General features: G+C 33.8%; 3 protein-coding genes across 4 annotated transcripts; all 3 read left to right on the top strand.

The window, feature by feature from the left end:
* Nucleotides 1–5,534: 5,534 nt before the first annotated feature.
* On the top strand, nt 5,535–6,965 carry LOC130623006 (uncharacterized). Its single transcript, XM_057438508.1, has 2 exons — nt 5,535–5,875; nt 5,949–6,965. Exons 1-2 carry the CDS (start codon nt 5,654–5,656, stop codon nt 6,963–6,965), a joined length of 1,239 nt encoding a protein of 412 aa, XP_057294491.1. The 5' UTR covers nt 5,535–5,653.
* A 1,985-nt stretch (nt 6,966–8,950) lies between these two features.
* LOC130623101 (D(2) dopamine receptor A-like) lies at nt 8,951–10,018 on the top strand. Its single transcript, XM_057438598.1, has one exon. It carries the CDS (start codon nt 9,059–9,061, stop codon nt 9,962–9,964), a length of 906 nt encoding a protein of 301 aa, XP_057294581.1. The 5' UTR covers nt 8,951–9,058; the 3' UTR covers nt 9,965–10,018.
* Nucleotides 10,019–21,851: 11,833 nt separating this feature from the next.
* LOC130623984 (potassium voltage-gated channel subfamily A member 2-like) lies at nt 21,852–25,504 on the top strand. 2 transcript variants are annotated; one of them, XM_057439542.1, is made up of 3 exons: nt 21,852–22,514; nt 22,975–24,173; nt 24,860–25,504. In XM_057439542.1, the coding sequence occupies exons 1-3, from the start codon at nt 22,505–22,507 to the stop codon at nt 25,238–25,240; spliced, it is 1,590 nt and encodes a 529-aa protein (XP_057295525.1). In that variant the 5' UTR covers nt 21,852–22,504; the 3' UTR covers nt 25,241–25,504. The 2 variants fall into 2 exon arrangements, with proteins under 2 accessions (XP_057295525.1, XP_057295526.1); XM_057439543.1 differs by having other exon boundaries at nt 21,866–22,514; nt 22,893–24,173.
* The last annotated feature ends 332 nt before the right edge of the window (nt 25,505–25,836 follow it).

Raw genomic sequence — 25,836 nt, 5'->3', positions numbered from 1 at the left:
ATGTAAAAAAAATTGGCAAGGGCGCTATTCTCGTGGTAAACCCTTACATGTTTCCGTTTTTTGAACATTTGACTTTGTGGTTATCATATGTTTGCTTTTTTGTTAATAATCCAATAACATTGGTGATATTGGTTTTAAGTTGTGGATACTAGCTAAATTGCGAGATCGACAGTTGATTACTACCGTCATCAGAATTTTCATCCCCGTCCGGGTATGGACTAACCCATAATTCCTCGTGTTGTGGACGAAAATGTAAGTGACTGGGGTTTGTTTTTTGACACGATCGAATCTTACGCAAGAAGTTTACTAATAGCAAGAACTATGGTGCATTACTTTCACCTATTATAATTGGATAGACATCCGAACAATGTAAGGCTACTGATAAGCAGGGATCTAAAGGGAGAAGGGTGGGATTTAACTAGGCTTCTCAAAACCTTAAGCAGCTTTTACACGATCAAATTTAGATGGCATATGATCATATAAGCTACCTGCTCGTCTCATTATATGCACTGGTATTACACGATCATATATATTGTGCATCAAATTTTACTTTTACTTCTTTTTCTTTATCAATGAGCGACGACGGCTTGCACCGCTGCTGTAAAAAAAGAAAGTATTAGATTAACCCGTGGTGGAGTGGTTATGAGACTTGATCTCGGAGTTGCGTTTAGAAGAGGAGAATGAATAAACACAGGAATGAGATTCTCATGTTACAATTCTTGTTACAAATTTCTGGAATTAGAAAGTTGTTTTTACTTTCTAAAAAGTTTGTTTTAGATATTTTTGCCTCATATTTCAAAAAACTCAGGGAATTTTTCGTCCACGAGGTTCGAAATCGGCTTCAAATAACTAGAAATTCGAATAATATATCGCAAAATATTGCTGGCAGTATCTTACTGTGATGTAAAATCGTATTATATATATATAGTACTCGCTACTTGCGGTACCATCTTACGTGACAGACAGATGTATGCGGGTACTACAATATAGATCACATTTGTGTATATTTTATTGCATGTATTACCGTAATCACATAGAAGTATTAATCATAAAAATTTGTAATTCAGTATTTTGAGAATATCCATCATAAAATATTTCCTGCTTTCTTTAGATGGCCAGAAAGAATTACAGCAATCACTCTCAGACGTCCCAGGAAAGACACATGTTGTTATTACTTGGAGACTCAGAAAAAAAAACTGAACAAATTAAAAAGTTGACAAAAGAATTAAAGTATTGCAAAAGCCAATTATTGACTACTCAAAATGGATGAGGCCATTCTCTAAGAATATAACTTTATTTTTTTCTAGTTTTGTGAAGCTTTTAGGTTTTAACATAAGTAACAAGCTCTCATTTAATTCGCACATTGCTACATTGTGCGATCTTGGACTCCAAGGTGCGATAGAGCAATGTACAGCCTAAGATGTCTTTGCAAGGTTAAAAGTAACATTGACTTCAATTAATCAAAAGTAATATTAAACGTGTTTATATCCTCTGTGTTTAGCTACACCATCTACGTCATTTACTTTGTGAAATATACAGAACTACTTGAGGGATACGTCCACCCTTCATGCTTGGAGGAAGAAAGACAGAGAGAACTTTCCTTATTCTTTTATGTGAGGCCAACTCGCTTGCTGTATCTAGTGCAACCACGAGTTATTTGAAACCTGTTCATTTATATTTACATGTTCCTTTTTATGGAATGTACTACCCAAACATAATAAAAAATCTGGAACGTTAGAAGGTTTTAAAGTTGAAATGAGTGTATGTTCTTGTAAGCTGCGCAGATGACTTCCCTGTCACATCTTGTATTATGTATATTTTTCTTTTTTTATAATATTTTCTGTGTTTATGGTTTAATTTCTCGGTGTAAATTAGTCAATTTGGATGTAAATTAGTCAATTTAGAGGTAAATTATTCGATTTAAGTGTAAATTAGTCGAGTTATTTGGAACTATGTAAAATCAACTTTAAATAAAAAAATAAATCTTTGTGAAAAAACTATGGTATAAGTGCACATCGATTAAAATAATACACGCACACTATATTTACGGGACGTCTTATTAATGGACGTCTTCAATCATGCAATGAAATCATACACGTAAATCTGGTAAATTAGTCACTGATAACACACCGAAAAAAAGAATGTGTACAAAATGTGTTTTCACCAACCGGCTTCTTTTTTTCATAACATGAATCCATATCCACACCTAGGTATTTCACAACTAGTACAAGGAGAAATTCTTAATGTGGACACTGTTCATCGTACAAAAAACACTAGTGGAACAGCAAATTGAGCCATCACAATAACCATTCTTCTTTAATGGTCATAACGGCATGTCAAAATTTCGGTTTAAACGCGTGGTGGATCACTATGCAGCATCTCTCTCCATTAACCCAGTTAAAATAAGTGCTATTGAAAATAGACAAAGAGGTTTATCTAGGGTTTCTCTGTTTAATTCACCGCAAAAAATTTATTTTTTCTGCATGCAACATTTATACTGCTTGTCGAAACTCAGTAGAGTTATCACCGAATTAAAGTCATTGTTTTATAGCTTTTTTAGTACATATGCAACAAGGTATAGGTAGTTCATATGAGAAATATGTGCTACAATTATACCGAACATTGATTCATACTCAAAATGAGTATATTAGAACTGATACTGTTGGTTCGCTCCTGTCTAAGATTATTCTCGTTTGGGATCAGCACTGGATGGAATTTTTGTAAATTTTCTATTTAATCAAAAGTGGGATATTGAAATCGAATGTCTAATTTCGAAGTAGGAGATGTCCATGGCAGAGGCGCTAAACAGATGATAAAATTTTATTATAAATCTCTTTTAAATACTACTATTAAGTAGAAGCACAATTTTTTTGTTCGCAACTGGATTGTGTTGACTTTGTAGTTTGGCTTGGAGGAAGACAACTTTATAGGTAACTTTTAATACAAAATTTTACTTGGACTTTAATATAATTTGAAATTATTTTTTTTTATTTCGCGTTTTGGTTGTGGACGTAGTAGCAAAAACTTTGTTAAATAACAACACACAGTGAATATCTGGTCTATGCTTGAGGATAATGTTGATATGTTTGAAATGAAAGTAATTCTTCCATTTGGTGAAATACCAACTAGTGCTTTTTAATTATTACAGTGGCTTTATTGCCACTAGGTTTAAGATTGTAATAACATCACAAATGTCTTGGTAAAAACATTCTGCCCATCTAATGTTAGAAGAGTTCTTGGATATTCGTGCACATATTTTCTAATCAAGCTTTGACGTAGAAAATGGAGACAGTAAAGGAAGTTTGAGGTAAAGAAAGTCTTTGACACATGTGCAGTAGAAATGTTAAAATGGTCATCAAGGTCATTAACAAAGAAACCAACCTATAACCTTATTAGCACTATAAAAAATCTAATAAAGGCAGTGATATTTTTCGACTTGGTTTCGATTCAACATTGACTTTAGTTTAATGTCTCGCCACCATTTTTTTAAAGATATGATCAGCTAAGAAAGGAGTCGTGCAAAAATCGTTATCCATTGAAAGCATTCCCGTTAAACAAAAAAAAAGAGAAAGGAAAAAGCTATCACTCTTACTAATCTTATATTTCTGAACATCTGTCTGGCAAATTATGCATTTACTGAATATTATTTTAAATTTATTTTCTTTGCAAATACTTTCACTCTCCATTATTATTATTTATTTCATTTTCTTTCTTACTATATGTATACCCTCTTTGAAATTAATGATAAATTTACAATGACTACACAAAACACTTTCAAAGCAAGCAGTCAAAGGTTATCTATGAATTCAAACTAATACAATAATAACTGATGACCCCAGGCTGTACCGCAAAATATTGCCTGAGGTCTAAGGGCCTTTTTATATGAGAACCGGGAAACTCGCCCATCGAGTTTCCCGGTAGAGCGGGCTAATATCAACTCGGGTTTATATGTAAATTTGACATTTCCCATCCCGGGTTTATATGAAGAAAAATTAGCGGGAAACTAAAAGTGGCGGGGTGAATATGTAAGCAAATATGGCTTACAACAACAGAAAAAAGAAGATAGCGATACTGTTGATGCTTGAAACAACTGTGTAATCACTAGTAATTATTTCTCATATGTTTTGAAAATTACCATCATTTCTGACCAATTTAAATATTATTCATTAACATCTCCCACACGCTTGAAACAGGATTAAAAGTTAATCTTAGATCAATCTCAATTGTAATTTTAGTGAAACCTTGTGTTTTCAGCATGTTTCATGGTTTTGTTGTCTTTTATTACAAATACACTATGATACAAAAACAAATATGTCCATTGATATGCATTAATAGTGATAATTATTTGCTCCTCTAAGGTTGCATAAACTTTTTCCGTACTTTGCCACCGGGTTTTTCTGTTTACATGAACAAATATCCATCCCTTTTGACCGGGATCCTGGCTCACTTGCCCGGGATCTCGGTTGACCGAGTTTTCCGTTGTAACCGAGGCGAGATGAATATTCACCATATAAACACGATTTCAATTTTCAGCGTTCTTCCGCAAATATCTGAGATCTCGGTCATGCGGGATATCTCGGTGGACCGAGTTTCCCTTCTTATATAAAAAGGCCCTAAGTGCCGACAGAAGAGCTTGCGAGATCGGTGCAATGACCGAGGGAGATATTTTTGGTACAACACGGAGTAATCGGTTATTATTGTATTTGTTAACCGTCTAAGTTAGATAAAAATATAAAACAAGAATTTCGGTTTAATGTTCTTATAATAAAATAATCCACTAGCACTACTTTGTTAACACTTGAGATCAAAATTCGAACAGTCCTGTCTAAAAACAAACATTCTATGCAGAATTCGAAAGTCCCTATAGAATAAATCTTAAACAAAACATTACGATGTTCGACACTTTACAGAAGAATGTGAAAAGTTGGATGTACAACTAAAATTTAGTTACAACGAATAATGCAGTAAATTTTTTAGCTAGCTAGCTAGCCAAAAATAATATGGGTTTTTACGAGTTTTATATTGACCGAGTAACCAAAAATCTAAAGGAACGAGTCTGAAAATAAGAGGAGACGTATTTGTTATAATTTCGTCGTCCTGTACTTAGTATTTTTGATAAAACTGCATATCAGATCATCGTTTTTTGTGAACAATGTAGTTAATTAACTAGCAATGTTGAAGAAGCATTGAGAGAAAATGTTGCTGAATCGGTTTTTTTGACTGTTAATCTTGACATTGTTGTTGTTTCTATCCTATAAAAATGTTTTTACTGATAAATTTATTTTAGGAGCTAGACATATAATCATTTTCAATGCTTCTTAAAACTTGTTTTTGCTTGCTTATTTACATTTTAAGCTACCATTTCTTTGACGACAAACAAAACCTCTCCATATCGGCGCGTTGTCAAGGGCGCTAAGCCAATCAGAATTCCTAAAAACCCGTATTGCTCAAGTCCAGACGGTTAACAAAGTTGAATAAAGGCCGTTTCACATTACAGCAATATATAGAAAAATATTGACAGCAATATATTTATGAATAATGATATCAATTGAAAATTATTGAATTCATTATATTGGAAAATATTTCGAATTATTGCAAATTGTCTCTTTAAATGTCTCTTTAAATGTCCATTTAAATTTTGTTGTAATTCAAAATGTCTGAGGAACAGAGAAAAGCGGTTGCTGCGATTATTATTGCTACAACTTTACTTCCGACAAACTTTTCCAAACCTAAGGTTACGCGTAGAATTTGGGTGGAGGAGTGGATGAAAAAACGAAAATCGATCGGTGTTTACGATAACTTAGTGCAAGAACTACGTTTGTATGACGAAGAGAGTTTCCGCAAATACCTGCGAATGAGCCCAGACATATATGAGGTGAATATAATTTTTAACTTGATATTCATGTGAAATAATTCTGAGTTTGATCTAAAACAATCCTTTTGTTTAGCTTTTACTTGAGAAAGTCAGAAGTAAATTAACGAAGAAGACAACGCATTTACGGAAACCTTTGGAGCCGGAGTTGAAGCTGACAATAACTTTGCGCTTTCTCGCTACTGGGGAGAATTTTACTAGCTTACATCATCACTATTCTGTTGGTATTTCAACCATTGCCACATTTATTCCTCAGGTTTGTCAAGCATTATATGATACACTAAAAGATGATTTCCTCAAGTTCCCCGAAAACAAAGACGACTGGCTTGAAATTGCATCTGAATTCGAAACGATGTGGCAATTTCCAAATTGCATTGGGGCAATGGATGGAAAACATATTGCTCTGTACCATCCTAAGCTTAGCGGTTCAACATACTACAACTACAAAGGTTTTTTCAGTTTAGTTTTACTAGGTATCATTGATGCGCGTTATCGATTTATTTTTGTCGATATCGGCTGCCAGGGACGTCTGAGCGATGGTGGAGTTTTCAGGCAGTGTGAATTTTTCAGAGGATTATCTACAAACAGCATAGATTTACCAGAAAGGAGAAAACTGCCAAACATATCTGGAATTGATGATTCCTTCCTTAACCCTGAGTGTGACCAGCCACTCTTGCCATACGTTCTAGTTGCTGATGATGCTTTTCCCTTAACTGAGTATTGCATGAAACCTTACGCACAGAAAGGACTTACTGAGTCAAAGCGCATATTCAACTATCGTTTATCACGTGCAAGAAGAACAAGTGAAAACGCTTTTGGAATACTTGTAAATCGGTTTCGCTGCCTCACTGCAAAATTAAATTTTTTGCTACATAATATGCTGTGTACTATGTCTATGCAAACGTATACAAACGCGGAGGGACCGGAAATCAAAGATAATATTTTTAACAACCTATCAAGTCTGTCCCCGATGGAAGGAACAAAATCAAGAAACTTTAGCACACGCGCAGAAAATATTCAAAATTCTTTCAGTGATTATTTTCAAGGTATAGGTCAGGTGCATTGGCAATGGAATCAAGTATACGGACAATAGAACTTTATTCACCAAAACAACAAATACAAACAATGACGAATCTAAGGGTTCTAGAAAAGCTGTATTCTTCGTTTTGTTTGTAAAATAAGTGATTGGATTCCTATCTTCAATTCCTCCTTATCTTCGCTCTCGGGAATGGAAGACATAGACTTTGACACCATCATTCCAAACAGATCGTCAGCTGACTTTTTAGAAGGCTGTGCGTTCGGCTTAGGAGTAGACAAAACATTCAAAGCTTTGTCCATAAGCGCAGATTGTTTGACGTACAGCAGATCTTGTTGACACGAACTTTGCCCCTTACTCCGGTTGTTTTTCGATTTTGGGGTCACATAGAAAGATTCGTGAGACTCTAAATCGTCAATCTCCGATGAAGCCTCGTTTTGTCTCATGTTGAAATATGTGCGCTTGGAAGTCAAGTTATCGTTCAAAAATTCCATAAGTGCATACCAAGGCCAATTAGGCTTCTTCAAATCAGCTCTCCCGCTTCCACTTTTCCTCTTCGATTCCTCATAATTCTGACGTAATGTCCCATAATAAGTCTTCATGCTGTGCATCTTCTTTTGTACTTCACTCTCGCTACAATTTAGCTCGGCTGCAATCGCTACAAGTGCCAGTTGTTTTTTGTTTTTGTCCATATATCCTGGGCAACTAACTTTGTATAGAACTTCGTATTGTGACCACAAATTTATCAAATGTTCAGTTTCACCACTACTCCAAACTTTCTCATGTTTCAAGCCTTTTCTTCCTCGCTTCTGAGGTTTCGCAGAAGTTTCATCTTCTGGATTTTGAAATACGGGGCTGAGTGAAGGTTGAAGTTGCTGTGGCACGCTCTGACCGAATATTTGTGTGTTTTGGCTCAAGATTGACGAGGTTGGTTTTGGTGAGCTCTGAGTGAAGACATGTGCGGCATGTTGCTGTTGCGTCGTAGCTTGAGGAAATAGTATTTGATCATTCGTAGCAAAATCGTGTGGCTGACTTTCAAAATAATAAATGTTATTTTGCTCCATCTTTTATCTTCGATCGTATGTTTCATTTACTGTTTATTTCAGACAGACAAATTTCGAATACTTTGCTGATTCGATTTTTCTATTGTTCGGAGAACAATTGAGTCTTCTCACAACAAAAGAATTTCCCTTGCAATATTTTTTAATTCAAACCGTGTTTGAATTAAAAAGTCTTGACAAGTATTGAAAGCGATTGCGTAATGTTTTTTCGAACGTGTCTCAAAAGTTGGTTTTACATTATGTCAATTAATTGAGGCAATATTTTTCAATAGTTATCAATAATTTCCAATATATTGGATTCAATATATTTCTGTAATGTGAAACGGCCTTAATACACAGTACATATTAAATCGGACAATGAAATGCTATCAATGAAATTAAACTGTCCAATGCTATATCTGTGATACTAAGTAATTATTTGGCATTTATTTGGCACTCGAGAGGTAGCGACCTAACTGCATTTAGCATAAGAATTATTAAGAATTTTGTTATAACTAGCCGAACAGTATTTGGCTACTTTCATCTTTTTACTGTCAGGTTCCCAGAGCTCGAAATTGATTCTGAAATTAAACTGCGGGAAAGTAAATCAGAATCCGAAAAAATCAGACTCTTCGGAAATTTTCCGAAATGAGGATGCAGCTATTATTATAGAGACTTCGATTGCACTGATCTTAAAGGTTCGGATAAAAATTTTTAATGATTTGCCTGGAAAACAATCTTCAGAACACCGATGCTAAATAGACAGATGATTCCTTATGTGGAAAGAAACGATCAAAAGCATTGATAAAACTTCATTGGAATAACAAGATGCGCGCGTAAATAAATAGTAATTATATAATGAATTTAGATAAGAAACCAGGAAGTTGGTTATTTCATTCAGCTCGCAAATCAAAAAAATAAATATGTTTACAAAAAAATTGCTTTTATTTTTTTTATTTTATATCATCAGTCCATGATGGGACAGCAACTTTGTTAACAAACTATTTTGATCGATAAGATGTGCACGAACTTATCACGCGTTTGCTTAACGATAGTAGAAAAAGATTTTCTTGTATTAACAAGGACACACCGATTCCGTGCTAAAGCGGTATGGTTAACAAATCAGTTAATTATTCGATACAGCACAATGAAAAAATACAGCAGCAACACCAACAAGAGATAATATACGCTGTAACTTTTGGCGTGACCATGGCTCTTATTTTGGTTGGCAATATACTCACTTGTCTTGTTTTTTGTATTCAACGAAATTTACGAACTGCTATGAACTATTTTATCATATTCTTAGCATTCAGCGATATATTTGTTGCGTTGGTTCCCATGCCGATTTACTTGTACTTTATCATAAAGAAAACCTGGCCACCAATGATACAAAGTGACACGTTTGCATTGCTTGACGTAATCACATGCGTATCATCTATTGGAAACTTAACTGCGATAAGTATTGACAGATACTATGCAGTTGTCTATCCCCTTAAACACAGAGCATACATGACGAAAAGAAAATCTTTATTTATTATTGCATTTGTTTGGATTTGTAGTGTGACCATTGCTTTAACCAACAACCTACTTGGATGGGTGAAATATACATACTTTGCTATGTTACTAGGTGTGCTGTTTCCCTTTATTTTCATGATCTTTGCGTATGTTTCGATTTTTTACACGGTAAAAAAGAGTCGAAAAGTGTCGAAAAGATCAGTGGCAAGGGAATGGAAGGTAGCTAGGACAATTTTAATTGCTATCACTGTCTTCTTCCTGTGTTGGATACCGTTCTTAGTTGTGAATCTCTACATAGTAATGACAATGAATCCAGTTTCACGAGTTCTTGTCTACGGCGTAAAATGGCTACATTATTTTAACAGTTGCTGTAATCCGATTATTTATGGATTATTTCATGATCAATTCGCAACAGCGATTAAAGTTTTTTTGAGGAAGTGCTTAGGAAAGCCGGATACACCTTTAAGAAGGGGAGCCAATACCCGGCAAAACTTACAATGAGCACTGGGGCGAAATCTTTGCGTTTCGATGGAAGCTCTAAAAACTCTGTTTCTTTGGGATGTAAAGAATATCAGGATAAAAAGAAGAATGTGAAAAGTTGGATGTTTAACTAAAATTTAGTTACAACGAATATTAAAGTAAATTTTATTTTAACAGTTGCTGTAATCCAATTATTTATGGATTATTTCATGATCAATTCGCAACAGCATTTAAGTGCTTCTTTTAGAGCTGCTTAAGAAAGGTATGTTTGCCATTTAGGAACGAAAAGCAATAACCTTCGTAATCGTTGAGGCAAATTAGTTGGCATGGATCAACAATTTAACGCTATTTGCAGTACACGAAAGGCAGCGGCAGCAATTGAATGAACCAATCAATAACGAAAGAATGGTATGTCAAAAGATATGTTGGAATTACAAGTAAAAGTCAGCTCAGAAAGAAGTCAAATAATGTATCTAAAAGTCCTGACAATAAAGATTTGTTTGAAATAAATGATTTTCATCTCATCCCAATTAAACTGATGACTTCTGCTCCAGCTGTGGTCCGCAATTTCGTTTTTCTTCACATCTCTTTTTCTCACTGCGCGCATATGTTCTTAAACTTTCTTTTTGTTTCGCCTATATTGTGATGAGAAGAAAATCATTGACAAAGAATCCAGAACAACGGCCAGGAAGATTAAAGAAACCATCAACAGTGTAACAAACACATAAACAGCATCTCGTATCAACTTCCTGAGATTTGGTTACCAGCCCTACAGAAAAAGTAGTTACCTACATCCAGGTCCGAAAATGTTAATTATCGTAATTAACTGTAATTATCATCTCGTTTCCGATTGGTTAATTTTTATGAATTTCGATCCTCTGCAATTATATAAATACATGCTTAACATCATTTTACTTTGCCCAATGATGATGGGAGAAGGATCTCCCGAAACGTCGCCTACTAAACTATCATGTTCAAGAAATGATAAACTTCCACAGTAATATGAATACTGAACAGACAAACCAAAATAATATCTTCAATAAGTATTGTATTCATTGATAAGTATTAGATAACAAAACGATGTAATATTACGAGCAGTTTTCTATGTCACACCTTGAATTTTAAAATTATAGATAAAAATATTCAACAAAAATACGAAAGATAAATTTAAGGATATGTTCTGGTAAAAATTTTTTAGCATAACTAAACATTATATTTTAGTACTCTCAGATTAAATGAAAGGTTTGTGTCTAAATTTAGATAATTTCAGGGTGGAATTAAATAAAAACAAACATAATCCCTCACAGAAATTCTGAAACCGCCTTTCCCTTTCTTCAGATTCCAATGTTTAAGTGACTGATGTACACAAGTTGGCAAGTATAATCAACATCGAAGTATGGGAAGGAGGGGAAGTCGTCACACAAACTGAAAGTCAGCTTTTTAATTGCAGGCTCAAGCTGTGAGAGATTGTAGCAATCAGAAAATTTAATTACCTGTTCTTATTATACCTACAGTATTCTCTCCTATTAACGGACACTCTAAAAGGCGGACACTTTGGTCATACACTAGCCGTTTTCTAGTCAAAGTCTCATAAAAAACTTTCCAAAAAGCGGACACTTAATTAGCGGACACTCTAATTAGCGGATATGGCTTTTTTTTCTCCAATTAGCGGATAGTACAAAAAAATCAAAAGGGAGCAAAGAAAAATAGACAAGAATGAATAGTTCAGATGAAGTAGATTGGAAAGTAAGCTCCCTAGAAAAATGTGTAGATGAATATATTCAAAGAGAGTCTGGAAATATAGAAGAGATTTCATCTGATGACGATGACGAAGATGGTGATAATTCTGTGATTGAAAAAAAAGAAGTTTCTATTGTCACAACGCTAACAATGCTTGACGAGCTCATAGAACTAAACGATCTCAACAGAGAGGAAAGAGAAACTCTTTTCTCCATTGAGTAGAGACTAGCGATTGCCAAGATAAATAACAGAAAACAACAATTAATCAAAGACTTTTTAAAATAAAATCTTTAATCATTTAACCATAATTTATTAAAATTTGTTTCAAAGACTTTAAAGATCTGTAAAAATTGAAAGTTTGGTTCGTTATCATTATGTTAATACTATATTATCATTTGTATTTTTCCTTTATGATAAAAAAATCGGCTTTATTTTCATTTTCTGCCTAAAATGTTAAACTTTCCAAAAGGTGGGCAATTCCAATTAGCGGCCACTTTCGTCACACACCGATGGTGTCCGCTAATTGGAAAGTATACTGTATAAAAAATATGGATTGTTTTTATAAAGAACTGTCAGGTCAAGCCGAAATCAATACAATACGCTTTCGAAAAAGGTAAAAATATTCCAAGCGGCCTAGTTGCATCTTTTACGTTTTATATTTCTTTATATACTTTGTAAACATCAAAAAGTAGGATTCATAATTAATGTTTTGTTTTGATTTCTTTTTCGCAACAGTTTTTTAATGCTTTGATCACGAGGTCAATTTTTAAATGGAAATTGATTTGTTGAAAAGAAACGACTTAAAAATCAAAGTATAAATGGATAATTGACAATGTCACCACTATTTAACGCTCCCAAGATTTCAGAGCCTGAAGTAGAATTTTAACAGTGTTTACGACTGAATTTTAAATTTTTGAAGTAAAAATTTATTAAAACTCCGAAGCTGAAGTGACAGACGTTTCCTTATGTGGAAGTAATAACAGAAAATACTGATAAGCATTTCGGTGAATAAGATACGGCGGTAAAAAATCTGTTTCTCAGTCTATCTGTGAGCCAAAACGGTAATTTTCTTCAAAAAATAACCTTATAAGGTCAAATCTTTGCTAAAATTTCATATCTTCCATAGCTCTTTTTATTTTCTTTAACTTATTTTGTTCGCATTTTTTTCTCTATCATAATAGCGGTACTTTGTTTGTCGGTCAAATCCGAGATATGCTAACCACGCCTAAAATCTTCAAGCTACAAAAAACAATTGTATTTTTATTCAATTTGTTGTGACAGACGAATTTTCGTAGATTTTCCACGGTTTAACGACTAGTCTCCATATTAATACCCGTATTTAATATCTCTGTTTAAAATGGTAGCTTATTTTCCTGTGATCTTTCCTCAATTTTTTTAGAACCAGGGGGTTATTAAATCATAAACTGCATCACAATCGCATCTTTAATTATAAAAATAACCACCGTTCAAGGAGATTTCATTGCTTCGTCTTAACAGGCTAGCAGGATGTAGGAAATAGCGATGTGGAAATAACGTACGAAGGGCGAAAATCTGAGGACCGGCGAACCCGTGGACTCTTCCACGGAATAACGACTAGTCTTATATATTTTTCTACAGTTTTTATTAAAAAGCGAATATAAATACGTCTTAACCTTAACAGAATCGTTTCGTCAAAAATCATATTTTTTTTTATCAAACTTTTATCACTCAGTTAATTATAACGCGAAAATTATATCTGTTACAAATGATTGTTGTGTTAATTCTGGCAAACTGGCCTAAAAGTTTTTTAATTGTAGCACTTTTAAGTTTAGCGAGGTAGGGCTAAGGAGGAGCGTTTACGACTAAATAGGTGCTCCGGTCGAAGCAATTGAATCATACAATATCCCACCCCTATCTTTACTATATTTGTAATAGTCACGACCAGGACTCCATTTGCAGATCTCTCACCGATAAGAGTACCAACAACTAAAGAAAATCCCCGGTATTTAATCATAGTAACATGAGAAAGAGTTAAAGTGTGCGTTATGGTAAAGTGATGCATTCCCGCGATATTGTTTTGATCAAGGAAGGTTTTCTTAATGAGTTATGTCGCTAAGTCTTTGGCCAGGACACCCCTATGAGTGTCAGGAACATACATTCTCTTAAAATCTAAAATTGTGGCTATAGGACATGGGGTCTAAAATCTTACAAATAAGAATATGACTTAGTATCCCTGACAGTGTTAACTATGAATTCTTGTTAAAAAGTTTATTTTCTAATTTGCTGCGCTCAACTGAAAATAACCTTATTTATTTTCTTATTTTTGCGACAGACTCAGTAGTTATGTACGAAAAAGTTAGGATTGGTAGGTGCTTCAAAGACCTAGATTTCTTGTAGCATATAGTAAATGCTCTGCGTCGTCCTCCACATAACCATTTTTGGCTGCCTCCGAACGCCATCTACCATGTCGTTTAAAAAGACGGTCTGGGACGTCTGCATTTGCCGCTGCTGTTGCTCCTCCAGCACCTCAGATGTAGAGTCCGAATTTTGTCCTATTCAATCCGATTGTTCCCAGTGCGTCGAGTGTGTTTTCTCTTGTTGTTGTGTAGCTGATTGGGCGATTCATCTTTTTAAAGCCTCCAAATTTGTTGTTTGATGTAATGTGACCGCTCTAAACAGATAAGAATCAGGCTCAGCAGGCACATACTTCATATTAAATTATATACTGGGCAGATCCCATTTCTACAGGCGCTGATGTAAACCCAGTGTCCTTCTCTGGGACAACGGTTCATAATGCACACTTTTTGCAGTTCTTTCACCAGAATTTAACCCTTTGCATAACATTTTCATGTACTTCTTGTACCTAAAAATGCACAATTATGTGATAGCCTTCACTTTACTTGTGAAAATAATAAACTTACCGGAGATGTACTAATGTTTCTGTTTGGTTTCCATCATGCTTACTTAAACAACACAAGTTTCATCTTGAATTGCCCAGATATCATTCATTGTTTTGGTAATTGTTTTTTAACTGATCGGATTTTTTCATTTGGTTAAAAAAAGCTTCTTTAATTTACTAAAAGTAAAATAATTTGTGACCACACCATGACCAAACATGGACAAATAACTCTTTTTTTTCAATTCACCCAAATATTGCATTGTACCGAGAGTAAACAAACCAACATTGAAAACATTTTTTAACATGACAATAACAAAGCTAAAAATGGAAGCAAAACTAAACACTGTCAGGAAGTTCTGCAGCAAATGATTTTTAGTTTATATTAACAGTATTCAAAGTAGTACTACTATATCCCAAATGCACGCGTCCGTTCCCAGTCCGTATCATCCTCAGTGGAAAATGTCTATATGGAATAGCAATGGTAAACCATACATTTACATTCCGCTCACTAATTACAGCTTAAATATTTACAAATAAGATAGTAGATCGTGTCACTACTTCAATGCATTTGTTAAGAATTTTTATTTCGGCTAGCAATTCCTGAAAACTCACATTGAAATAATATGCAAAGAAAAGTCTCCGTTGTATAAAAAAAATATTTATGTCTGATGAAAGAGCTAGTCAAACCAATTTCCTGTTATGGTAACAACTAGCAGATAACAATAACAAGTATTCCTATGGTCTTCTTCCCAAAATTTTGCCTTTCTTCAAATACATGTATTTGGCAGGTAGCACACTTCCGGGTCATATTTTTAATGATTTGAATCGCAACAACATCTTCATCTAAATACTCAACTTTAGGGGTATTTTCATTTAGAAAATAATTTAAACCAATCTTCACACGTAAATGCTTGCCAACTTTTTCGACGAGCTGCAGTGTAATACCACAAAAAAAACCTGATGGTTTGAATACACAATCCAAATAAACCAACTGAAACATAAAACCTGCCAGTGAAATGTACGGAAGTATGAAATCGGTTTTATTGGATAAGGAATAATACGCTGTAATAAACATTCACATCCCTGGAAACAAAGAAAAACGACCAAAAACGTATTTCTTCGTATTGTGGATTCTTGCAATGAGCATTGCTTCTAGATATTGCAGAGCCTTTAAGATAAGTACAAAAAATGTTGTTATAACGAACAATGCACTAACAATAAACAGTCCATCGTTGAACAATGCTTGCAAGTTTTAAATATAGATGGTCTAAAATTTCAGAAATTGATTTAAATAATTTGCCAAAACGACATTAGATTAATTCAAGCTTCATATTATGTCTTGTTTGAATGCAAAAACTACGAGCAAGATTGTATTTGTGATGGATTTTTAAAATTAATGCAAACAACAAAATAAAGAAATCCCTGAAATTAAAAAAACTTGCTTTTGAGAAAAGACTGAGTTTATAAATCAATTTCAGTGCTCTTTGGATCCAATTTAAAGGAGACCTGTCGATCTAAAGTAATTTGACTTAGATTGGTTTATATCATTGTTGGATTAATGAATTCAGTATTTATTTCAACTATTTAGCAGTAATAATTTACTACAAAGTTTTCATACCTTTTTTCAGCACATTTCTCTTTGTAGAGCAGCCCTGTTTAAAACAGACTGGTTTACTATATGCGAAAAAAAGCAGTGTTTGAGATCACAAAAGGCATGAAAAACAAGATCAGCGCATTAGTGTAATTAATAACAACTCAAGCAAGCAACGATTGACACAAAAAGATGCTTAGATGTGATTATGGATAACATATTTTTCTCCTTTAACATCTACATAATAATTTGCCTTGAACCGATTAAGATTTTTCAAAATGGGTATATAGAGGAGTAACTAACGGGAATTAATTTTCGCAATTTTTGCAAGAAAACGCGGAAATATGTTCCCGCGAAAAATCTAAATACCCCGGATCCGGGAAAATAAGTTCCCAGGATATTTCTAAATCGGTCTAATCCGCGAAAATTAAATCACGCTAAATTTTCTTCTTTTTCCGATATTTTTTAAAAAACTTGGATTTACGCTAAATCCAGGGAAATTTTAATGCAAGAGACAACGAAATATATTTTTTTATAATCCATCCGTTGTAATTTTATTTCTTTAATATTTTGGAAAATGATATGAAAGATAGATAAGCTAATGTACCTACAATTTATATACAATATCATTCAATTTATTCTTTTATTCTTACTTTATAATTATCTGAAAATTGCGAAAAGCTGCGAAGATAAATTCTCACAAAACTAACTTCAACACTAAATCCGCGAAAATAAAAACCTTTTTTCCCGCGAAATTTCAGAGAAAAGAAATCCGCGAAAATTAATTACCTTAAGGTATAAAGACAATGTGCAACATGCAAAAAAAAAACTTTTTTGTTGAAGTGGGAAACTAATTGACTGGTGGCCTTCTGGTAAAACGTTCGCCTCCAGTGCGAAAAGTCTTGGGTTCAAACCCTGATCGAGTCATGCCAGAGACTATAAAAGTGTGAATCGATCCTTTTTGCTTAACGTTCAGCATGAGAATAGGATTGATATCTTAGGCGGTTGTCTAGTTGAGCTGCACCGGGGATCTCTCCGCAGGACCCTTATTGAGCTTGTGGTAAATAATAGTAATAATAATAATAATAATAATAATACTCCTTGAAATCCGTTTTTTCTTAACATTTTACAGTTTTTGTTGATAGACGGCAGTATGTGTTAATTTGCTAAAAGTTTTTGGTGTGTGTAAACGTTTTATTTGGCATAGTGATATGTAATAAATTAAATAAAAAAATTTGGTATACCAAAATACAATCAAGTTCCTAATTCTCAGTTTAACTCGATTTCAAGTCGACCAATCAGCACAAACCAATCATATCGTAGAGCATTTTCTTATAATTTTAAGGTTAAGTTAGGTTCTTCATTGAAGCTGAAACATTTGTTTACTGGGACAGCTTGTGACAGTGAAAAAAAAAATCAAATCACACCCCCCCCTCCTTTCATTTTGTAATAAGCATAATATTGTGGGAGTTAAAATTTGGTGATTTTTTATCAATGTTAGTTAGTTTCAGGATATAGTCAAAAAAATTGGTTGTCATTGTCATCGGTTAACAGTTGGTCAGAAACAAATAAACGAAAAGAATTTGTTCAATGTCCTTAGTAACCCTTTAAAAGGCATATTTTAGTCTATCAAGTAATTTTATGCATCTAAAGCCTATAAAGCAGTTTTTCTTATTCCAAAGCTTACGTTTCGCCGTTTTGGCAAGTTTTCAGGTTCAGAAACATATGCTGACGTCATCTAGGGATGGGTGAAGTCATCTAAACCATTCTATCCCAGTTGTCCTCCAATGTTCTAACAAACATTTGTGTCAAGTTTCGTGTTTTGTAGCAATGTGATGACTGCTTCACTTTTCAGAGCCCCGAATAGCCCCAGCCAGACTAGGGCTAGTAAAGCACACGCAAATACAAATATTTTAATTCTTCTCTGTTCGTTGAAAAAGAGTGGTATTTAAAAAATTGCACGTACACATAAAAAGTAGTGCTTTATGTCAACACAAGGTTAACCGGGAGACAAAGCAAAATTGTAATGTTTTTTTTACTTAAATATAAAAAGATATAGAATCAAATAAAATTCATTTCCCACTCATCAAATCTATAACAGATTTTGGAGTCCTGATACAAAAAAATGGGAAAGGATCCCTGCAAATAAAATTGCTTGTCTCAATTACTAATCGACTTAAATATAAATTTTAGTAAGTTATTTTTTATCTTAACGATGCAAATAAATTAGAAACATTTTTTTTAAAAAAAAGATAGAGAACAAGTGTGTCCACGAAAAGCACACAAATATACGAATACAAATGTATCGTATTACAATCAACTTATATCCTGCAAGTCATAATCACTGTAACGTAAAAAGTACGAAAACTTTATGTGCTTTTAGGTGTAGCATTTTTACAGTAAATATGGTAGCAGCGTAAAAAACGCGATGTTGCTAGAAATGTTTTATTGTGTAATAATCAATGCATTATAGATGATAGATGTGCATATTCTACATGGCTAGCCTAACAAATATCGAGGGATATACCCTGTCTATTATTTCCAGGAGGGGCCATAACTTAGCAGACCCAATTAGGGCGCGGTCTCTACTAGACAACTCCCGTCAACATCCATCGGCCCACACAGTGTGCCATCTCCCCAATTTCCCTCACATGTGTTGGGTTAACCCAGGGCTATGGTAAAATTTACTCGCCCATGTTGAATCACCGTCAGGAGGAATCGCACACGGGTCTCCCGCACAGAATACAAGAGCTATAACCGCTAATATACGGCGCCACATTCCCTTTTGTTTTCTTCATCGTACATTATATTTATACATTATATATATTGGTAAGTCACTCTAGTGATTTACTAATATATAGGTGTTGAGATATGTAATTTGTGTTTTGAATCTTTTTTTTAAAAAAAACAAAAACTGAATGATGAGATGATTGCTACCGTCATCGGGGTTTTCAGCCCCGTCCTAGTACTTTTTATTTCTGTCATCAATCTCAGATAGTAAAAAAATATCCCAATTAACAAAGTGATTTGTTATCATTTTTATACTTTTATCAAGTAATCTTTTTATCCTATTTTTCAGCAGTATGCTAGCACACATTTGAACCAAGTTTTGTGGCAATACGATGTCTGTGCCATCATTTCCAGAGGGATTGGCTGCTCTTTAGGCCCTTTTCCTGCCATACAGAGTCCCTAAAGAGCCCGGTCTTAATAGGGTTAATACATTCTATTTTATAATGCACATTTTGCTTCCACTACTTTCAAATGCAGCTATAAACTAGCAGGATTCTCAAGTTTCATCAAAATCATGTCTTGAGAGGCCCGCGCTGCAAAACTTCTTACAAAGAATTTTAAAAGCTTCTTAGATAAAAGTTATTTGAATAAAGTTCCTGTTCCTTTTAGTTTTTTCATTGGAATAAACCAACAACAATTTCCAAGACATCAATTTACTTCGTTAGCTTTATCGATACTTTCATAAAATTGATGTTAAAACTATAGAACAAGAATTCGGGTTGTTTGGAACCCGAACGGAGGATATTTGTGATGTCTTCCTGGTAACAAACATCATCCAACTAGTTATAGTCAAAACATACAGATTGTTTATTCATTTTCTACCTAGATAGCTAGCTGATGTCACCCAAGTAAGGTAATAAATATTGATTACATTTCTTAGCTAACTACCTGGTAATAATGAATAAAGCATTATCTGACCTTTAGGGAAGTCCAGGCTAGTTTTAGTTGTCTGGTCTTCCTAACCTGCTTACCGTATTTCGTTGAAATTCTTAAAGTTTTTGTTACATTGCAAACAAAATCTGGCCTCACCACGAACAATGCTTCACCAAACACTGCAAATAAGAAGTTTCGGGAACGTGAGTACACAGAAACAAAATCAATGCGCATCAGGCTGATCTCATGTTATAAACAAACAATTTAACCCCAAAACAGTTTTTTTTTCGTATGCTTTTTCCACACAGCATCGACGTAGTAAAAAAAAAAGGTGACATTTAAAAAATTAAGTTACTTAAATAATTTATAATTATTAATTTTATAAGAATCCGTTTTGCGTTAATGTTGTTTTTACAGGTTATTTATTGAACCCTGACTGTGTCACCTACTTCGAAATAATTTAAAAAAAACATGGAAGAAGGTAGAGAGATGAACATTGAAATAGTTGATATCGGCAGGTGCAAAAATTATATATAGTCTTCCATTGGGCTTTAGATCTTATACATTCGTATACAAAACACAAAGGGAACCGTAACAAAGGGTATATTCGAACATTTCACTTTTTAAACCTAAAAAAATTATAACTTTTGTATTCATGTTTGAAATATCCAACGACGCTATTCTTGCATGCAAAAAGGAAAAATATTCCTCTTCTTTTATATTATATTTTTAAAAACAATTGTTCAAAAGATTTTGTGATTAATTTCAAGACGGTTAGATGGGTTCGGGAAATTAAATTATGCATTTTCAGAGAAAGAATTGGGCTATGATATATGAATGCAAAGTAGAGGAATTTTTTCTAACATTAATGTGATTTGTAATAACTTATTTAGATTCTGAAACTGCTTGCTTTTATTCTGTTTTTGCTGATTTTTTTTTTGCTTTCGGTTTATTTATTTATTATTAGCTTTTTCATTAGTTATAACGTTTGCATTATCTTTTAACGCAAATTTATCTTTTAGTACCTTCGCTTGCTACCATCCTATATTTTGAACGTCCCTTCGCTTGCTATTTGCGATTTTTGATTTTTTCTTCATCAAAAAAAGGTATGAGAAGGGCTATTGTTAGTTTTTTCTTTCTCCGACTTTATTGCATTATTTATAATATTTTTATAATATGTTTAAAAAAATGATAAAGTAATGTTCTAGGTAGAAGCAGCGCCGTACTTTGACTGTAATTTGACTGTACAGCTGGACAGAATGTTTAAAACAGGTCAGAGAATGAAATTTATGGAAACCCTTTTTCTTTCCAAGACAATAAATAACATGAATATACTTAAAAATTTTTACATTTGGTCATAAAACTTGAGTACTAGCAAAATATACTATTTGTCAACCTTCTTTCAAGGCCCTTGTGATGGCTCGGGCACTTATATAGAGATTGGAAAAAAATATTTTAAATTAAACGCCTCAGGAGGTGGTACATAATTAATTATCCGGTGGATATCACAAAATTGAGTACTGCTTTCAGTTCATTAATTATTTCGCATGACGAAGGAGTCATACTTCTTTCAATTAGACTGCAAACTTTTACAGAGAGTCAATTTAAACCTTTCCTTTACCATGGTTTTACACTTTTCCAGAAAGCTTTTGCAATAAAGATCTTGTCGCATTATTACCTTTACAATAACAGTTTTGACAAAGCTATTTATCAGTTATATAAGCAGCTTGTTTTTTAGCAAGCATGGCGACTCATTTGAATAGGGGCAGTTGATCATGGAAGGGAGTAGCGACCTTCTTATTTTTCAATATTGCAAGGCATTTATTTTTATCTGCACCAGTGTTTTTAAATAGTTCGGTGTTGCCTGTTGAAATGTCTTTATGATCATAAGAGATGAAATTATTTGCAGAAGAAACATATTTTTGCTGATAAATTGTCCTGCAATGCTTCATTTTGCGCAATATTTTTTTTTGGTAAATACATTTTGCCTAAATTTGTGGAATTGATTTTTGTGAGGGATAAATTTTAGCAATTTTATTAGAAGCGATATAAGTATTAAGCCTAACATAGTATTTAAAAATAAAGGTACTTTTTGATGAGCAACACAGAACTCAATTAGGTCACACAAGAAATTGAGGATTTAAACACTATTGTGTTAGAAAATTTACAATTTTTGGGACTAACTTTTTGCTGACACAAATTCCCCAAATAAAGGTTCGCAAAAATTACTTCCGCAGATAATTTGTTCTCCTAAGGTATACATTACACGGTAGCGCAAAATCCAATACAACCTTGAAGTGCACCATGGTCGCACTTGCTTATTTATAATGGGAGGAGCTTTTGATTTCAAGTAACAGCTGCTTTTTTACTTTTATGATAACAAATCGTTGAATTTCTTTTTTTTTTAAAAGGTCTTGTTTAGATGCAATGTAAATTAATAATAGAATTAAAAATGGCGAAAGACTATTTTTTGATTTTTGTTGTATACAAAAGCTTCGGCAATTAGAGCAACTTAAAAGAGAATAGACAAAAAACTGAAGTCGATCTGTTCTTACCATACATCAGTTTGTATTTTTCAAGTGTTCAAGCGTTTGTTAATGGAACAGCTTTCCGCTGACTCTTCAAGCGATACAATTTGTTTTCTATTACCTCTAATGTCAATACTTCTTGGAAATCTTTAAAATTATTAATGGATTATGGTGAGTTATGTATATTTTTCAGGGGGTGCTTTTCGAAGTAATGTTGTTTTAAAAATTGATTGTTATGCCATGATGCACGGATTAGGAATCCAGGATTTTAAGACCTTAGACTGGCGTTTTTGAGGGATAAACTAGTTGAATGTAATTGATAGGGAAAAAGCAATATTTTCCAATTCTGGTAAATGTTTCTTATTTTTAAGGAGTGTTTCAAAAATATTATCGAAATTCTAAGTGCCTGAAAACTTACGTAAATTTGTTCTCTGCTTAATCAAGGGTAGGAGAAGTGAAGAGAATGGTTAAATACCATTTGACAGCAAGCTTATAATTTACCAAATTAATTTAGCTAAATCTTTAATTTAAAGAAGTTCTGTATTATAGAATAACCACCACCCTTCCTGTAGTATATCAGAAATTTAACTACAACTTTGCACATGCTCGTTGTAATCAAATTAATTCGTAGTCATGACGATGGCAGTAACGTCGATACATCGTAACATGAGCGTCCCATCGCTTTACTCTGTTTCGTCACGTGAGCGAATTCAAGTGTCGAAAACAGTACCACCGGTTGTTGACAGTAAAGAGAACGACATTATAGTTATTAATATTGCCGGCAAACGATTTGAAACATACCTCAGCACACTGAAAAGATTTCCTAACTCATTGTTAGGAGATCCGGACAAAAGGATCCATTTTTATAACAAAATTACCGGTGAATATTTCTTTGATCGATCAAGAAAAGCATTTAATGGCATATTATATTTTTATCAATCAAACGGAGTTTTGGAACGACCAGAAGGTGTGTCAGAAAGCATCTTTTCCCAGGAAGTTATCTTTTTTGAACTAGCTGAAAACGCATTAGAGTTTAACGAGCAAACTCACAAAAGCGATCAAGATGATTCGCTACCTTTACCAACTAATCCGTTTTTATCGACAATTTGGGTTTTATTTGAGCGACCAACTTCATCGATATTTGCTAGAATTTTAGCTATCCTATCTGTTGTTATAATTGTGTTGTCAATTAGTGTGTTTTGTTTGGAAACCATTCCAGATCTCAATCCTGACACTAAAGATGGAAAATATATGAAAGAGACTTGGTTTATATTGAACACAGTATGCAATGTATGGTTTACTTTGGAGTACGTTCTTCGTCTGATCTCCTCACCAAATAAGATACTTTTTGTGAGATCTACTTTAAACATAGTAGATTTACTCTCTATACTTCCCTATTATTTCAATGTCATACTTGGAGCTAGTGGCGGCGGCAACAAGCTTGCTGTTTTGCGAGTAATTCGAGTTATTCGAGTGATAAGGATTTTCAAATTAACTCGCCATTCGAGAGGACTTCATATTCTAGCAAATACAGTAAAAGCAAGTAGCCATGAACTTGCCATGCTTATGTTATTCCTAGCCATTGGAGTTATATTATTTTCAAGTGCTGTGTATTTTGCAGAATCGGAGAAAAACGAAAGTGGATTTAAAAGCATTCCACACGGATTTTGGTGGGCCGTGGTAACCATGACAACTGTTGGTTACGGCGATCTGTATCCTGCAACATTTTTGGGAAAGTTAATTGGTACCTTGTGCGCAGTATCAGGGGTGTTGGTCATTGCTTTACCTGTACCAGTTATTGTCAGCAATTTTGAATATTATTATAAAGAGGTGAGAAAGGCTATTTCTATAACAGGCAGCTACCTAAAATCTGCAATACCTTTAAAGAAATTTTAAAATATTTAATTTCGCCGCAAAGGTTTATGCGTGGATAATTTTTGCAGTCTTCTGCACCAAAATGTCTACTGTCAGGTTGTAAATTGTAAAATTTTGTCTGCTAAAGGTGGGGAGACTCGCGACAGAATAAATAAATTATGAAAGAAACAGAATAAAAAAATAGAAAATAGAGGGGAAAGAATCATCTTTGTGCCTTTTATCAACCTTCAAGAAATTTTTGCTAACCACCTTCTTCTAGGCCCCTCAACCTTTTAGGGACATTTGACGGTAGCAAATAGGTCCACAATTAAAACAAGGCTGAGAGTTATTGAAAAATTGCATAAGTTGTGAAGTCTGACCGCGTAAGAGAACGCAATTCTGTAAGTTTTTCTACACTTCTTTACTCTACACTTCTTCACTCTACAATGTTTAAAAAGATTATCAAAAACTCAGCTAAAAATTTGTGCAATTTACTTACAACTTTTTATGTGGTATCTTATTTATAATATCCACACAGTAAATAGTTTGAATACTAGTCGGTGGCCAATAGAAAATCCACGGGTTCGCCCGTTGTTTTTATACGGCATTGCGTGCGTCTCACTACTTCCAGTTTATTTTTGTCATTTTTTTTTACATTATAGGAACAAAACCGACAAGCCAGAGAAAATGAAATTCTTAAACAATCAAAACTAGATGAAGCACTTCCAACGATACGAGGTAGTATGAAAATGATGACGGATACATCAATCATTCTTGCTGGCGGAAAATCAAAGGACGACTCTACGTCAGAGAATCCAAGAAAAAAACTAAAAGATCGATTTCATACGCAGTTTTCTTTCAGCATGCGACAACCACTGTCTGACGATTTTGACAGAAGCGCAAGAGAAGAGTTGAACGGAAACTCTTCCATGGTGATTAACGCTCCAAACTCAACCCAGATCACCTGTAACAACACTGTTAACAATGCGTGCGTTCATACACACATCTGCAGCGATCCAATTGAGATTGAATCTTGTATTTAAAAGGCAAAAACCTCCAAATGATAAAGCTTGTGCCAGGCTTGCAGGAAGAAACAATAGTATCAGTCAAGAACCTTAAATGTTAATCGATACCAACTGGTTATGACAGACTTTGAGAATATAGCATGCTTTCTTAAAGAATGAAAGTGCAAGACACAGAAATGTAAATGAAACCGAGAGTTTTACTGCTACGGCGGTAAAAAGAGTAACTTTAACAAGGATACGAACTGTATCTAACATAAACTGAAAATAAAAAGACGGTTACAATTTTTTCTCGTTGAATACTCACTCTAACCTTTTAAGTTTTAGGCGAGTTCAAATCTTTAATCTCCAAGATGCGGTTCTCGTGATGATATGGAAGAATATTTGAACAAGCGATAAATCCATCTAAACACTTTAATCTGACAAATTGGCGTAAATTTACATATTTTAAACCTTCTCAATCAAGCATACAAATAAATGCTCTCAAAATAATAAATATTATGATTTTCATAACAAGTGATTTTGATGACAACAATAATCTGTTAGTCAGTCTCGTTGTTAATTTGTCAGCAAAATGTACTCTTTTATGGCTTATCGTATTACTTATTGCAGCCATG

The sequence above is a fragment of the Hydractinia symbiolongicarpus genome, chromosome 13 (assembly GCF_029227915.1).
Source record: "Hydractinia symbiolongicarpus strain clone_291-10 chromosome 13, HSymV2.1, whole genome shotgun sequence".
Lineage (NCBI taxonomy): Eukaryota > Metazoa > Cnidaria > Hydrozoa > Anthoathecata > Hydractiniidae > Hydractinia > Hydractinia symbiolongicarpus.
This window is presented reverse-complemented; position numbering and strand designations above follow the sequence as displayed.

Excerpts from the sequence above, each read along its gene's own strand:
- LOC130623984 (XM_057439542.1), top strand. Across the intron at positions 24,174-24,859 it reads TTGAATATTATTATAAAGAG|GAACAAAACCGACAAGCCAG; the intron begins GTGAGAAAGGCT and ends TTTACATTATAG.
- LOC130623101 (XM_057438598.1), top strand. The coding sequence starts at position 9,059 with ATGGTTAACAAATCAGTTAATTATTCGATACAGCACAATGAAAAAATA.
- LOC130623006 (XM_057438508.1), top strand. The coding sequence starts at position 5,654 with ATGTCTGAGGAACAGAGAAAAGCGGTTGCTGCGATTATTATTGCTACA. Across the intron at positions 5,876-5,948 it reads TGAGCCCAGACATATATGAG|CTTTTACTTGAGAAAGTCAG; the intron begins GTGAATATAATT and ends CCTTTTGTTTAG.